Raw genomic sequence first — 13,370 nt, 5'->3', positions numbered from 1 at the left:
CATTTACAAAGCGCCTTCTCCCTGCTGCCATCATTTCAAAAGCACTTAGATGTGCGGGCTTCAAGGCCAGAGGAAGAGTGGAGGCATTCAGGGATGGATTTTTGAAGACTAATATTAGCTCATATTCAAACTACGAAAATTGAAACTATTTTCAGTTGGTGCATGAGAGAAATGACTTTAGGGGCTTTAGTAAACTAAATACCATCACAATCAAAAAAGCTACAAAAGCAGAGGCGCAAACTTAATAATCTTCCAAACCCTCAAATGACTCATTTCCCCACAACACAACCATTAAAAGAAAAACCCTGAGTCATAGATTTACTGCATTCTTTACAAAATCAAATTACAGTACTGTTACTGGTATTATGCTAACACCTAAGATAATGGCTCCCATTTCCTTTAATAACTACTATACGTCAATCACAATGTCAGACAAGGGGATTTCAGCTCTTTGTCATCAGACAATTCCATTTTTGGATATTAACTGAGATTTTGTGTCGTACTTTCATAAATTTTAAAATACAATGGACAAAAATGATGCAGCAAAGGCTGAGATATCCCAACTTGTAGTCCCTTATAAGGGTCTAGCCCGTCAACAGTGTATCCTACATTTCCCATAATGCAATACAGTAACGTCTTTTCTTTAAACCCTCATTGCTTGGTAAATGTGCACATCTTTCAAACTTCACGCCGCAGCTCATTGTGCAGGCTTTTAAAAAATTGGAGTATCCAAGACTAAGATATGAAAAATGTGTCACTTGAATATTTATTTCAGGCTTGAGTAAATTCACTGAGTCTCTAACCAGGTTTCCATCCAAATGAAGCACTCCACGGCTGTTCTGTGAATATTAGGTGATTCCACTCAGACTTTTTTCTGCACAAATTGAAAATGCACATAAAAAATGGAAACAGACTTTAAGAAGACATCAAACAACTGTTTCACAGGCTGAGTAGTTCTCTTCATGACCAGTAAAATTATGTTCAAGTGTAAAGTTATGTTGAAATGTAAAAAAGGTGAAACAGACAGAATGTAGATTCCATCTTTGGGGTTCAATCAGCAATATAACCCTCAGCTTGGCCATTGTCACCGATTCTCAATGTGGTGCTGATGTTTTTGGTAGTCAGGGGGGATGTCCCACCTTGAGGACTCCTCGAAATGCGGCTGCAAACTGAAAACTAGTGTATCTGTTATGCTGAAATCAGACTATACAATATCAACCTGATAATGGCCTAACCGGACAGATGGTGGGTCCCTTGATAGTGTTCTATATTTGAAGATACCCCACACAGCATCTGGAACATCTCATGATATCAAGACAAAAAGACTGAAAGCCTCTATGGGCTGTTCCATGATGTTGACCCGCGGGAAAACAGAGCCCTCTTCTGGGCATAGCTATAGACATGCTGGCAGTGCTTTCAGGTGGGACAGTCAGGCCTGCCCCTGGCACCTCCTTTTCCATTACCCATCAACATCACAGAAGTTGTGAAAAACAGCAAACCATTATTGGTCAGGGTCCACTGACTAACCTGCCATGTCTGTCAGCCAAGTCATGATAAGATTTTCTGACTCTAATCAGAAATCTTCACCTGAAACAGTGACCATATTGAAAGGCAAAAATATTGTGTAGTCTGATCCTTGCATTATAGTCCTCAGTGTCCCGAAATTCACTGTGGTGCAGTTATTTGTTTAATGGTGAGTTTTGAAAGTCCTCATTAAATCAAACAATTGCAAAATATCATATTAACTTTTTTTAAAAGTTTTGTCGTGCTCATGATGCTCAGGTGTATTGAACTAACTATTAAAAATGCCACTACACAACTGAAATAATGAAAGGTTTAAACTCCAGTTTTTTGGTTCTTGTTTGCAGCTTGGACAAGGTGCTCTGGGTGCCAATCAAGTCTCTCCCCTGAATCACCAAAAAGCCATGTCCATCACTGAGACGTCTGACCTCACTGTCAATGGTTTTTATTGGAGAAAGAAGAAATATAAATATTGTTTCTGAAGAGAAAAATTGCTTTTGTGTTTCGGGGAAAAACGTTTCAGATTTTACCAGTTATGACGTGGTATTTTTCCACTTTGAAAGGCAACTTCCTGTTTTTGAGTATTGGAAATTTTCAACTTTACGAGTTAACAAGGACTACCCAAGCACACCATCATTTTACGTCTCTGTGAGGTTTGGGTCAAAACACAATGCCATTATGAAGCTTCTTTGGGAATCTCGTTTGATGAAGTGGAACAAGTTCAACTAACCTAAGGGAGTGGTAGCTAACTCTTTACTTGTTTCCGAGGTAAACAGAGCATTGACGACAGCGGCAGCAGCAAGAAGAGAATTTTTTATGATGGTTTTAACTTTTTCATCTTGCCATTGAGGCTCATTGTGTGACCATGGCAACCACAAAAACTACAGCAAGGAGAAAAAAACAGAGGAGTTGATTTTACAGGTATCTTACCTGAGTTATCAAAATTACACACCTCTTTACTAATATAGAATAGATCTATGAATAGAAATAGTATTGAAGCAACATAAACATCAAGTCTGATTATCCGGTCTAGTACAATAAACAACATTTAGCAACTAGTCATTTTTTCATATTGCTAACCATTTCCAATACTTTCCCTCTATTTTAAGCTACAACCCCTTCTATTTAGCTGTGCAATGAGATTATAGTTGCAGCAGCCTCTGGTGTACAGGCTAGTAGGATCGGGGGTAGCTGGGTGCCCTGGCAGCGGCACTGCCCCCTGCTGATGCTGATTCAAAAAGCAGAACACTGAAGCCACGGTGGCAACCGCTCGCTGTCTGACCGAACATATAGTCTGTGTTCCGCGAAAAAAAAAAAAACAGCTCCTACACTAGTACCTCAACAGACTGAAATTTCAAATTCAAGTTCAAATTCAATCTCTGCAACAGTGAAGTGTCACTGAGCAAGACATGGAACCTGCAAACATGTGGCCATGAGAGGGGTGAGAACACAGTGAAACCAATCAGACAAACCTGGTTATGATAACTGTCCCTGCCCTGAAACAGATCATCAAAGCATGCACTCACTCAAAGTGTGCCAGGCATTACAGACATAGTTTGTTGTGTCCAAAAGCAGTGCAGTGAAAAGCACTTACTAATGCAATTACTATTAGGACCTTTTTGGTTTTTGGCCTGTATTAAAAAGCATCATGGCTTAGTCAGAGAGGATGGTCACTGGTAACTGAATGTTTTTCAGGCTTTATGGCGTTGGAACATCTTATCTGCAGACACGAATATTCTTTTTACTGGTTTAGACTCAGTCACAGTAAGAAAAACTCATGTAAACAGCAGCCTGAATAAGACTTTCTGGGAGTATGCCCAGCAGTCATGCATGTAAATGTAACTGCTCTGGATAGGACTGTCAGCTAAATGCTGAACAAGTAGAACGTCTTTCTATTTTTCCTTTGTGTTGCTTCTTCTTTCTACGGCCCCCAATCCTCTTTTGTTATCCAGGTGTGGAGATGTCGGCTTGACTGTTCAAGCAAAGATAATAAATAAAAAGAAAAGAAAAACACCCGCATACACACTCTCTCCTTCTCACCTCCAGGAGGAAGGGCTCAGTCTCAGAAACTTTGCCTGTGGCGACACACTGGAAGGAGGCATTTTGCCCGGCATTCACCTCAACATCACCCAGCCGAGAGAAATGAGGCACCTTGTCTGTGGAAAGGGACACGCAAGACACACACACAAACACACACACACACACACACACACACACACACACACACACACACACACACACACACACACACACACACACACACACACACAAAATGATGAAAGTGGTACATCTGGAGCTGAGCATCACTGTCCAAATACATTAAACACACAGATGTGAATTGTAATTTATTCAGAGCCTGTGCAGTAACTACACACCTGAGCCTAGATACAACCCCACAAACATGGATGCATACATACTGTATAGTGCAGTCAAGTATAATGAACATTTGAGCATACAGTATATAGACATACCCTGCAAAAATATTCTTATAAAAAGGCATTAAATCTGTAATGATCTTACTTCGTGAATTTTAAAATATTAACTAAAGCTGTTTTGGAACCAAGTACAATCATCTCACCCCATTAGCAGGAGTTTCCACTTCTGTTAAGACAATGCAGAGCATAAGGCTGCATATGAGACTAAATAACTTATTAAGACAGACAGACATTAAGACAGAGACACAGTTGCCTAGGATCACAGAAAGGCATTGTTTTAATAGCATCAAATAGTTTATAATAATAATAGTTAATAATTATAAAACTTAAAGCCCTATCATGAAAACAAGCAAATCTTTATTTAGTTTCTATGACAGTTGAAGAAAACAGCTTGTTGTTGCTCTATAATATAATTTAATAAAATATGAAATAGCTAAAGCTGAGATGCAAAACAGGGATAATTTTACTGAGTGACTCTACTGTACAATGTTGTTTGCATGCTCAGATAAAGACATTCATAAGCAATGTTTCATAAACAAATGCATTTAAATTTACATTTGGTATTTTCAACAAAACATATTGCATTTCTCCTTGAGGTCTAGCAAAGAGATTGAATGCATTTTTCTTCCACATAAAACATTTGCAAAAAAGTTATTTTTTTTAAATATTTTGAAGCCTACATTGTTTACATTCATGTTTGCTAGCTAGCAGTTATCTTCTTCCCTACCTTTTGTTGTCACATAGCTACATATCTTGGCACGTTAACATCCCCAAGTGATGATCAGTGGAATAGCATGGAACAATCAGAAAAATGTGTAGCATGAATGACAGCCCGAGCCCGAACACGAGACACAAAAAACATGGGACCTGCTCATCACAACACAGCACCTCCAGTTGTCAAAAACTCCACAGGGTATTTTTAAAGGGGATCAGAAGTTACTTAGTTTTTGGAAAATTGTTCTACAAATACTTGATAATTTTCTAAATCAGGTGAACCTTCTTAAAAATTATATACACATAAAGTACCATTTGTTTCCTGTCTTCTCTTAGAGGCTTTTCCTCTGCTTGTCAGATCTGTTGATTCTGGTTCTGCTACTTTGTTGCTAAACGGTTGTCATTTTCAGCTCTGTCCTGATCAATAAGCAAGTAGCAGAACATAATTAAAGATATCATATTTCCAATGTGTGCATTTCTCATTAATACATCAGTATGACATTATGATTTGTTTTACTTTAATGCAAACAAAACGCATTTCACTGCTATTAACAAGGAGGACACTTATGTATTTTTGTTATATTCCCATAAAGCACTCGAAAATCTGAGTGTTATGCTTCAAAATAATGTGGTATTAAAGAAATAGTAATATGAAATATTTTAACTGCAAGTGTCTCAAAGATCTTTCTTCATAGCAGACATTTTGACTTGTCATACTAGGAAAAGCAGAGGTGTAACATTAACAATGCCTCCATTTTATTCAGGTGTCCCAGTAATCTATGACATCGTGATATAGGCACAATACCAGGACCCTGAGATGAAGTAGCTAAATGGAATTCAGCAGCCATTGAGTTTATCATTTACACCTCTGCTTCTCCTGCTGTGACATGTCAAAATCTTCTGTGAAAACAGCCTCCTGTTAAGAATGCTATAAAGCATCAGGTATTACTTATAAGAAAAGAGCTACCTTTTTAGCGACTATTTTGTGGTCTCACAAAGTGGGACTCAGCAGTTTCCATTAGACCTTGCCTGGTTATACATCAAGATCCAAATGAATTACCTAGACTAAAAAGTGTTGTGGTTTTCACTGTATCTAACAATACAGTTTGGAATAATAAAGCTTTTGTAACCCTCCAACATCTGGATTAAGTTAAAAGTTGGCAATTTTCATTCCAAACACTGCAAACAGTCCCGGTCTCTTACCACAATTAGTTGTATTTGTTGCAGGCAAAAACAAGCATTAATCCTATACTATTCTAAAACCTCCTTTAACCTTATTTACAATATAATCATATATTAACAGCACTGCGGAAGTATTACTGACGTTCTAATAAAAAGCTACAATTTACATAAAGGTTATTGTTCTAAAAGTTAGTGTCTTAAGGTTACAATGAAATTTTTACAGATACTACTCAGTTAACTACTGGCTAACATCATTTTAATGTTAATGCTAACTAGCAGACAGGGCAACTGATGTTTTACTATCAAGAAGCGTAAAATTTACATTTTGTGATAATGTCTGCTTCCTACCTCATGTGAAAATGATTTTTAGTACCAGATAGCACCTCCTTTTCTCAAGTGGCTGATTTTTTTTTTCATCAAATGTACTTAAAACCCAAAATAAAGTTAGTTGCATAATGAATATCAAATAGTGGATAGTCACTGTAAGTAGCTAGCTCACCTTCCCACTCTCAGTAGCTACATTAAGTACTTAAGTAAGCAACACTAGCTTGCAGACATAGTAATTCATGTTTTGCTAGGAACATGAAGTCTGAACTTTTACTTTACTATTTTACTCCAAGTCATCTTTTACAGACAAGCGTTCACAGCCCCAATTATAGAAGGAGTCATCTGAGGATGAGGCAACAGCATTAACAGTTACTGAGAAAATTTAATTTAAAATCTAAAAGCCCAGTAGTGTCAGTATGTGACCTGTCTAGCCTTAATTAATACCACTAAACAAAAATAGAGGCAAGGTAATTTCAGTCTCAAATGTATTCCAACTTTCTGAGATGTTAATTCCTTACATTAGTAATGCTGTCTCTTAATCTTGTTGCAGGAGTGATTGGTCTTGACTGAAACACATTTTTAGAATAAAGACATGAACTCCAGAGGAAAACAACACAAATGTCAAATGAGAGAGAACGCAAACTGAAGAGCTGTTGCCTTTGAGTTGAATCTTTCCGAAGGCGACATACCATTATTCTTGTTGCCTATGGGGAAATTTATGCCAGTTTACTAATATTGACTTACATCTTTTTGTGAGTGTGTGTGTGTGTGTGTGTGTGTGTGTGTGTGTGTGTGTGTTTGTGTGTGTGTATGTGTGTGTGTGTGTGTGTGTTTTTAAGGGTCGATAAAGGTCATTCTTGCAGCTACAGGGGCTGATACAAAATAATATGTGATTGTGCACGTATGCATTTATCTGTACTTAGCATTTGTTTGTATGAGCAGATTAGTGTGAATATGTGTGGTTGAGTACTCAGTTGCGCTGTACATACAGTGGCTTCTGAAAGTATTCAGACCCCTTGATTTTTTTCAAAACTTTACTGAGTTGTAGCTTTAATCTTAAATGGAGAAAAACGCCATTTTTGCCCATCAGTCTACACTCAATAACCCATAAAAAAAAATCAAAAAATTTACTTATTTACAAAAGTGTATAGACCCTTTGCTGTGGCAGTCCAAGTTGCGATCTGGTAGATCATGTTTGCTTTAATTTTCCTTGAGATGTGTTTAGAACTTGTCTGTGGCAAACTGAACTGAGTTGACATAGTTTAGAAAGGCACATGAGGTCCCACAATTCACACTGCATGTCAGGACAAAAGCCAAGCCATGAAGTCCAAGGAACTCTCTGTGGATCTTTGTGATAATATTGTGATGAGGCACAAATCAGGCCAAGGTTATAAAACTCTTTTCTAAAGCTTTGAGTGTTCATAGGAGCTCAGTGGCCTCAATGATTGTGAAATGGAAGAGGTTTGGAACCACCAAGACTCTTCCTAGAGTGGGCTGTCCAGCCAAACTGAGTAACCACATAAGAAGGACCTTGGCCAGGGAGGTGATCAAGCACCCAACGGTCACTCTAACAGAGCTTCAGTAGGCATATAGTTTGGTTTTAAAAATCCCTTGATTAAACCATTACCAGGAGAAGCCAGATCACTGTCGCATCATCACCCAAGAACAAAAGGGGAGAAAAAAATCAAAATCAAAATTAAAAATAATTGTTTTCACTTGATGGGTAAAAATGGCAGTTATATCAATTTACAATTAATTTGACAACACAATGAGGTGTGCAAAAGTGAAGATTTCTGAATCTTTTCTGAAGCCACTGTAAATAGAGCAGCCCCTGGCAGGGACACCGTCCCTAATGTGAGCTAATAGGCATGGTGAGGGTCCAAGTGCCACCATCTGTACAAGGGCTAAACATGGCCTGAGACACATAATGAGCTGAGGGGTCCTGGCAACCCTACCTAGTAATATTTAGCTAAAGTACTAGTTTTCTGAAAAACAATACCAATGTCAGTATTGTTGGACTGAAGCTGCAGATAATTGAGATTCAATAGGAAAGTTTTGTTAAAGACTTATGAATTGCTCTTCTGGCCACACAAGGGCAATACGACAAGCTATAAGCACAACATAGTGCATGTTAAAAAGTTCTTATGGACTAATGTGTTAGCAAACAATTGCCTATTTTCAAATCCCACAGACACAGAACAAGATTAGCATTCATTCGGAGCTGTGTTTCTGGCAATGTGATGAATTTAAATCCACTAATTACTCTCCTTTTAGCTTTGCTTCGGTCTCTACCAACCTCTGAGAAAAATATCTGGCTCTTTTAGCCTTGCAATAAAATTATAAAATTAGCTAGTCGCTAACCTCTTTGACATTACATACTGTACCCGGATTCTTTGTTAATATCAAAAATGTTCATTAGTGCAGCTTTGATATATCAATTTAAGCAATTGCATACAAAGAAATCCTATAAAACCTAAAAGAATTCAGCTTTTTCCTGAAAATGTCATTCTTTTACTGGTGGAAAAGCCTCTGAAACTGATTTTAAACCACCATGAAGCAATAAACCCCTACTAAAAACAACAGAACTGAACAAAACAAATATAACATCTAGTAGTAATAATGGCAACAAAAACAAAACCATCCCTACATGTGTTGAATCTAATTAAAACCTTGTATTATACTTGATTTAGGGTAATGGCTTTCCATTAACAGCCAGTGTAGAAATGACCAATTATAGATTAATTATGTAATGTAACACTCACATCATATCACAGTTGGCAAAGAATAATTGGTCAAACCGATAATTGTTAAATGGAAAAACATATTATTTAATAAATGAACCAATTTTCAGTTGAATCTTACTTGCTTTCCGGCTCCATGTGATCACATTTTGGCAGTCAGATATAGCTTTTGTCAATTTTGGGGGTATGTGTAACAGAACAGAACACAATGTAACATTACCAGCACTCATAAAGGTCCAACCCCAATATCCCCGTGATGACAAACAAAAAAAAAAATACCAGGGAGGATCAAAGCACAACCACTAGCTGTCCTTTCCCTGTCTGTAACATCACATTAGCTTTAAAAGCACTGTGCTGGGAGCATAGCAATCAGAGGAAAAGGTCAGCCATTCTGCCAGCACAAAAGAGAAGCGTCCTGCTGTGTTATTGTGGTTCTGATACTCGGACAGGCACCAGGTATATGTGCCTTCAGTTGCCCCCCTGTCAGCAGGACTGCTTCATAGTCCTCAATCACCTCGAGAAAACTGTTGAGCTTTCTGGCCCGGGCTTCCATTGTTCAGCCAGACACTTTCCCCGGACTCAGTAAAGGTCAGCAGGTAGGCTATGAGCAGTGCAGAGTGGGTTACTTACAACAGGGGTAATTGAGCAGCACAATGTCGTCCAATGCAATGTAGCCCTGTCGCTCCTCGGAAACAGTCGCTTCAAAGATGACCTGTGGAGACAATGAATAATTCAGATGGCTACAGACCATTACATCTTGAGTGGCAAGAAAACTGACAGTGTAGAAAATTAAGTAGATGGGGTCCAAAGGCCTGTCGAGAACAGAAATGCACAGACTTTTTATTAAATCCATTGTACATTTAATGTCCAGGGTAAAACTTGATATTGCCAGTAAAACATTAATCGCGAATGTTTTTATCAGTTCTGTTGTGTAGTAGCCTATGTTTCATTGAGCAATGTAATAATATTTGCAATAAAATTAGTTATTAGCAGAATCTTTTCAGCTCTAAGAATAAAAAAACAAGTCCTCCCCAGAGACACGATTTTTTGTACTAAAAGGTCATGCGAATCATGCAGGGGGAAACTATTATAAAGGAGGCAAAGATTCCAATTTCTGCAACACCACTGGCCTGAACAACTCTGAAGGCAAGGAAACTACAAAAGAGTGGTTTCCGCTGTGTGCAGTGATCGCAGTGGTGTCTCAGTGTTCATAAACAGGTTGGATTGCTAGATATACTGTATGCTTAAACCCATATTGCCAGTGTAGACCATAGACATGGAAATACACATATTCAATCTAAGTTTCTTGCAATAAAACAAGTCGCTTGTCTATGTTCAAATCTCAATTGTTATGAGCCCTATCCTGATCATTAACCAGACCTTAACTAAATCCTAAACTTATCCTGATGTTTCATCCATTTTTTTCCTTTCCCATCCCAATCACATGATGAATAATGACATTGACTCCCATCCAAATTGTCAGCCTCTACTCTTGAGATAAAACCCAATACAGGATTTTGTCTACAAGTGTAAATGTAAATTCTAGTAAATTCAAAGTAATATAAAATATCATAATATGCTAACAAATAATAATAACCCCAAAACTTTTGATGTTTTGGGGTTATTTGATTAGACTTATTGTAAATGTAAGATATTTTACCTTATTAAGCCTTACAGGGCATAATGAATGACTAAATTCTTCTCTCCTACTCTGCTGCCCCTTTCATCAATCCATATGGCAGCTGCAGGAGTCCTTAAACACAGCTTAAATATTCACTCACTCATCTAAATGAAATGGGCACATGCAGAGTCTCCAAGTGAATTTGGAGGCCTCCCAGAGTACAACAAAGTCATTCTGGTTTTCCAAGTAGTAATTACAGTCAGCAGAGCCCAAATCATCCCCTCTACAAGCAACACTTCACTTTTTACTGCAGCGTGACAAACTCTGAACTTGAGGGTTGAGTGCATTAACAGCCAGTGAGATGAAAGCTGTAACTGTACACTACATCAGACGTATGTGTGGGTCTGTGTGTGTGTGTGTGTGTGTGTGTGTGTGTGTGTGTGTGTGTGTGTGTGTGTGTGTGTGTGTGTGTGTGTGTGTGTGTGTGTGCGTGCGGTAGTCAGAGTGTTTCACCCACTCATACTACCTCTAGTTATCTATGCCAAAGCCAAGTGGAAGTCAGACTGTGACTGTGCACTCAGACTGGCAATAGATTGCAATGTTGACAATACATCAGGCTTTAAGTGCCTAGGGCCAATCAATACCACAAAAGGCCTTGGCAGATGGATACAGACAAAGGCTTTCTTTCCACTAATTTATTTTTATTTTTCATTGCTATGTCGGGCCATTAGAGATGTCTGACCGATTAACTCTTCAATTCATCACGCGTCAACGTACCCACCACCATCGATTCACTCAGCTCTGCACTTTGAGCCATCATTAAGCTCCTCCGCATTACCCTCACTTATAGAAAAGTGTGTTTGAGTATGACTGTGCCAGAAATTGAGGAATAACGTTGGCATCTGTTAGCTGTGCACATTCAAACACCAGCTATTATACGTACAAATGACAATCGTGGGATCTCCTTTCAGTTTATACATACAAACCAGGGCACTGCCAATGAGACAATTTGCTCAAGGCATGAAAAGTAAAGAGTAACTTGAGGGGGAGAAACTATGGGAGCCCTGATAGCTTGACGTGCTGCAGCGAAGAAAAAAAACACAAGCAAATTTAGCAAATATGTTCTGCATTTTAACAACATGTAGCAAGTTAACTACAGAACATCAGATCAAAACTTGCCAACTGCCAGACTCCTGACCAATCAGATCACTGGAAAAGTGGAGTCTTCATTACTACAGGATCCTGATAGGGGCCGAAGTAAAACACTTTCTTTTTAATTTAGTTTTTATTTTACAATAAATTGAGAAGTGAAAGTAACAGAGCGACATTTTTAATATAGCAGTTCAATTACTTTTTTCAGTTAATTTCCATGACAATTATGTCAAAGATAGTAGAAAGCGGGTGGGTCACTCTGGGTTTAAAACATGACTAACAGACCGACAGGTAGTTTACCACACTGACAAAACAGTGAGAAGTTAGGATATACTGTAGCTGCGTTTTTTTTTTTTTTTTTACAAGCAGGATTCATGATAGCGCAAATGCTTTTATAATCCCAATCTATAATTACGGTTTAGGATAACATGAAGTGACTTTGTGAACATAAAATCTTTTTAGACTCAAAATGCAAAAAATTTGAAATACAAAGTATACCCGCTGCCCCTTTTTTAACTAGCTGCACCTAATTCCTTAGCTTAGTAGGACTTTCCGTCAGGACTCTGTAGTTTTCCTCCCTGCTTAGGTGGCAGGATTGACCTTATGCTGCTTTTGAATGTTTTTATTCATAATAGTTTGTTCATCACGTGAATTTTAAAAAAAGGCACCCAAATGTAACTAAGGAAAATTTTATTATCAATGTATTTGCCATTTATTTTCCATACCTCCAGGCTCATATGTGTTGTCAAACTGGGGAGTGTCTTTCTTAATTCATTCACCCGTGTTTTATTTCTTTGCAATAGTTTTTGTTTTTCAACGTGCATGTGTTATCGAATTGGTGAAGATGTTTTCTTTACAGGGCCACCAGAAGAAGGAGATATAAAATGATGTATGGAAAAATGGTGTAGGAAAAGACAGTGGAAGAACACCTTGCATAGGTGAAGGAGCTAGAAAGCGGAGGGTGGGAGCTTAAGCCACACTGATACTCTTTGTCATGACGTGGCCTGATAGAATCTTTAATATTTGATAGCAAAGTTTCACCCCTTTCAAATAATCACACAAGTAGGCACGGAGGAAAATCTATTTGTGCAAACAGTATAAGAGATGGATGTGTCCAATTGAAAATATCCACTTCAAGGTGATTCTCCAGCCTTCTCTCAGTCTCTCTCAGGCTTTTGTTGTGGAAAAAATCGGCAATAAAAAGGAGGATTGTAACAGTGCAAAGGCACAACCAAAGGTAATGGCACTAGAAAGAAATCCAAATCAGGAAGTTCTGGCATAAGAAAAGCAAGTGCAGACAGTTAAGGAGACGGACGCAACTGGACAGTCCCATTTGTTGTATAAGGTATGCAAGGATTTTAATATGCATCTCCTGCATCATTTTGTTTGGCTCATAAAATTCAGTGCCGGAGAATTGATAGTGTAGAATAAGAAGATCCATACTGCATTCCAGGAGGCCTCACAGAGAATACATAAACTCAAGAGCAGTGGCAGTAAAAGGGATCGGATTAAAACAAGGTTCCATAGTAATTAATAATCTTTAGCGTTTAGTTTTCATTACAGCGCTGCAGAAATTATGTATGTATGTGCACTAATGATAAAGCTCTCAACTGATGTGTTGACACCATCAATCTTCATGATGACTTAACGACTTACATGCAGTCGTTTGAGTTGAAC

The 13,370-nt window shown here is 38.2% G+C and overlaps 1 protein-coding gene across 1 annotated transcript in view; it reads right to left on the bottom strand.

Annotated features, from left to right (window-relative positions):
• Positions 1-13,370, bottom strand: part of ptprua (protein tyrosine phosphatase receptor type Ua) — a 188,496-nt gene that overhangs the window by 79,317 nt on the left and 95,809 nt on the right. Inside the window, exons 4-5 of the mRNA XM_040122540.1 lie at positions 9,551-9,632; positions 3,562-3,677 (exon numbers count right to left, since the gene is read on the bottom strand). Of these exons, the coding sequence (XP_039978474.1) occupies positions 3,562-3,677; positions 9,551-9,632 (198 nt within the window). The remainder of the gene's footprint in view (positions 1-3,561; positions 3,678-9,550; positions 9,633-13,370) is intronic.

Source organism: Xiphias gladius, chromosome 24, assembly GCF_016859285.1.
Source record: "Xiphias gladius isolate SHS-SW01 ecotype Sanya breed wild chromosome 24, ASM1685928v1, whole genome shotgun sequence".
Classification (NCBI taxonomy): domain Eukaryota; kingdom Metazoa; phylum Chordata; class Actinopteri; order Istiophoriformes; family Xiphiidae; genus Xiphias; species Xiphias gladius.
This window is presented reverse-complemented; position numbering and strand designations above follow the sequence as displayed.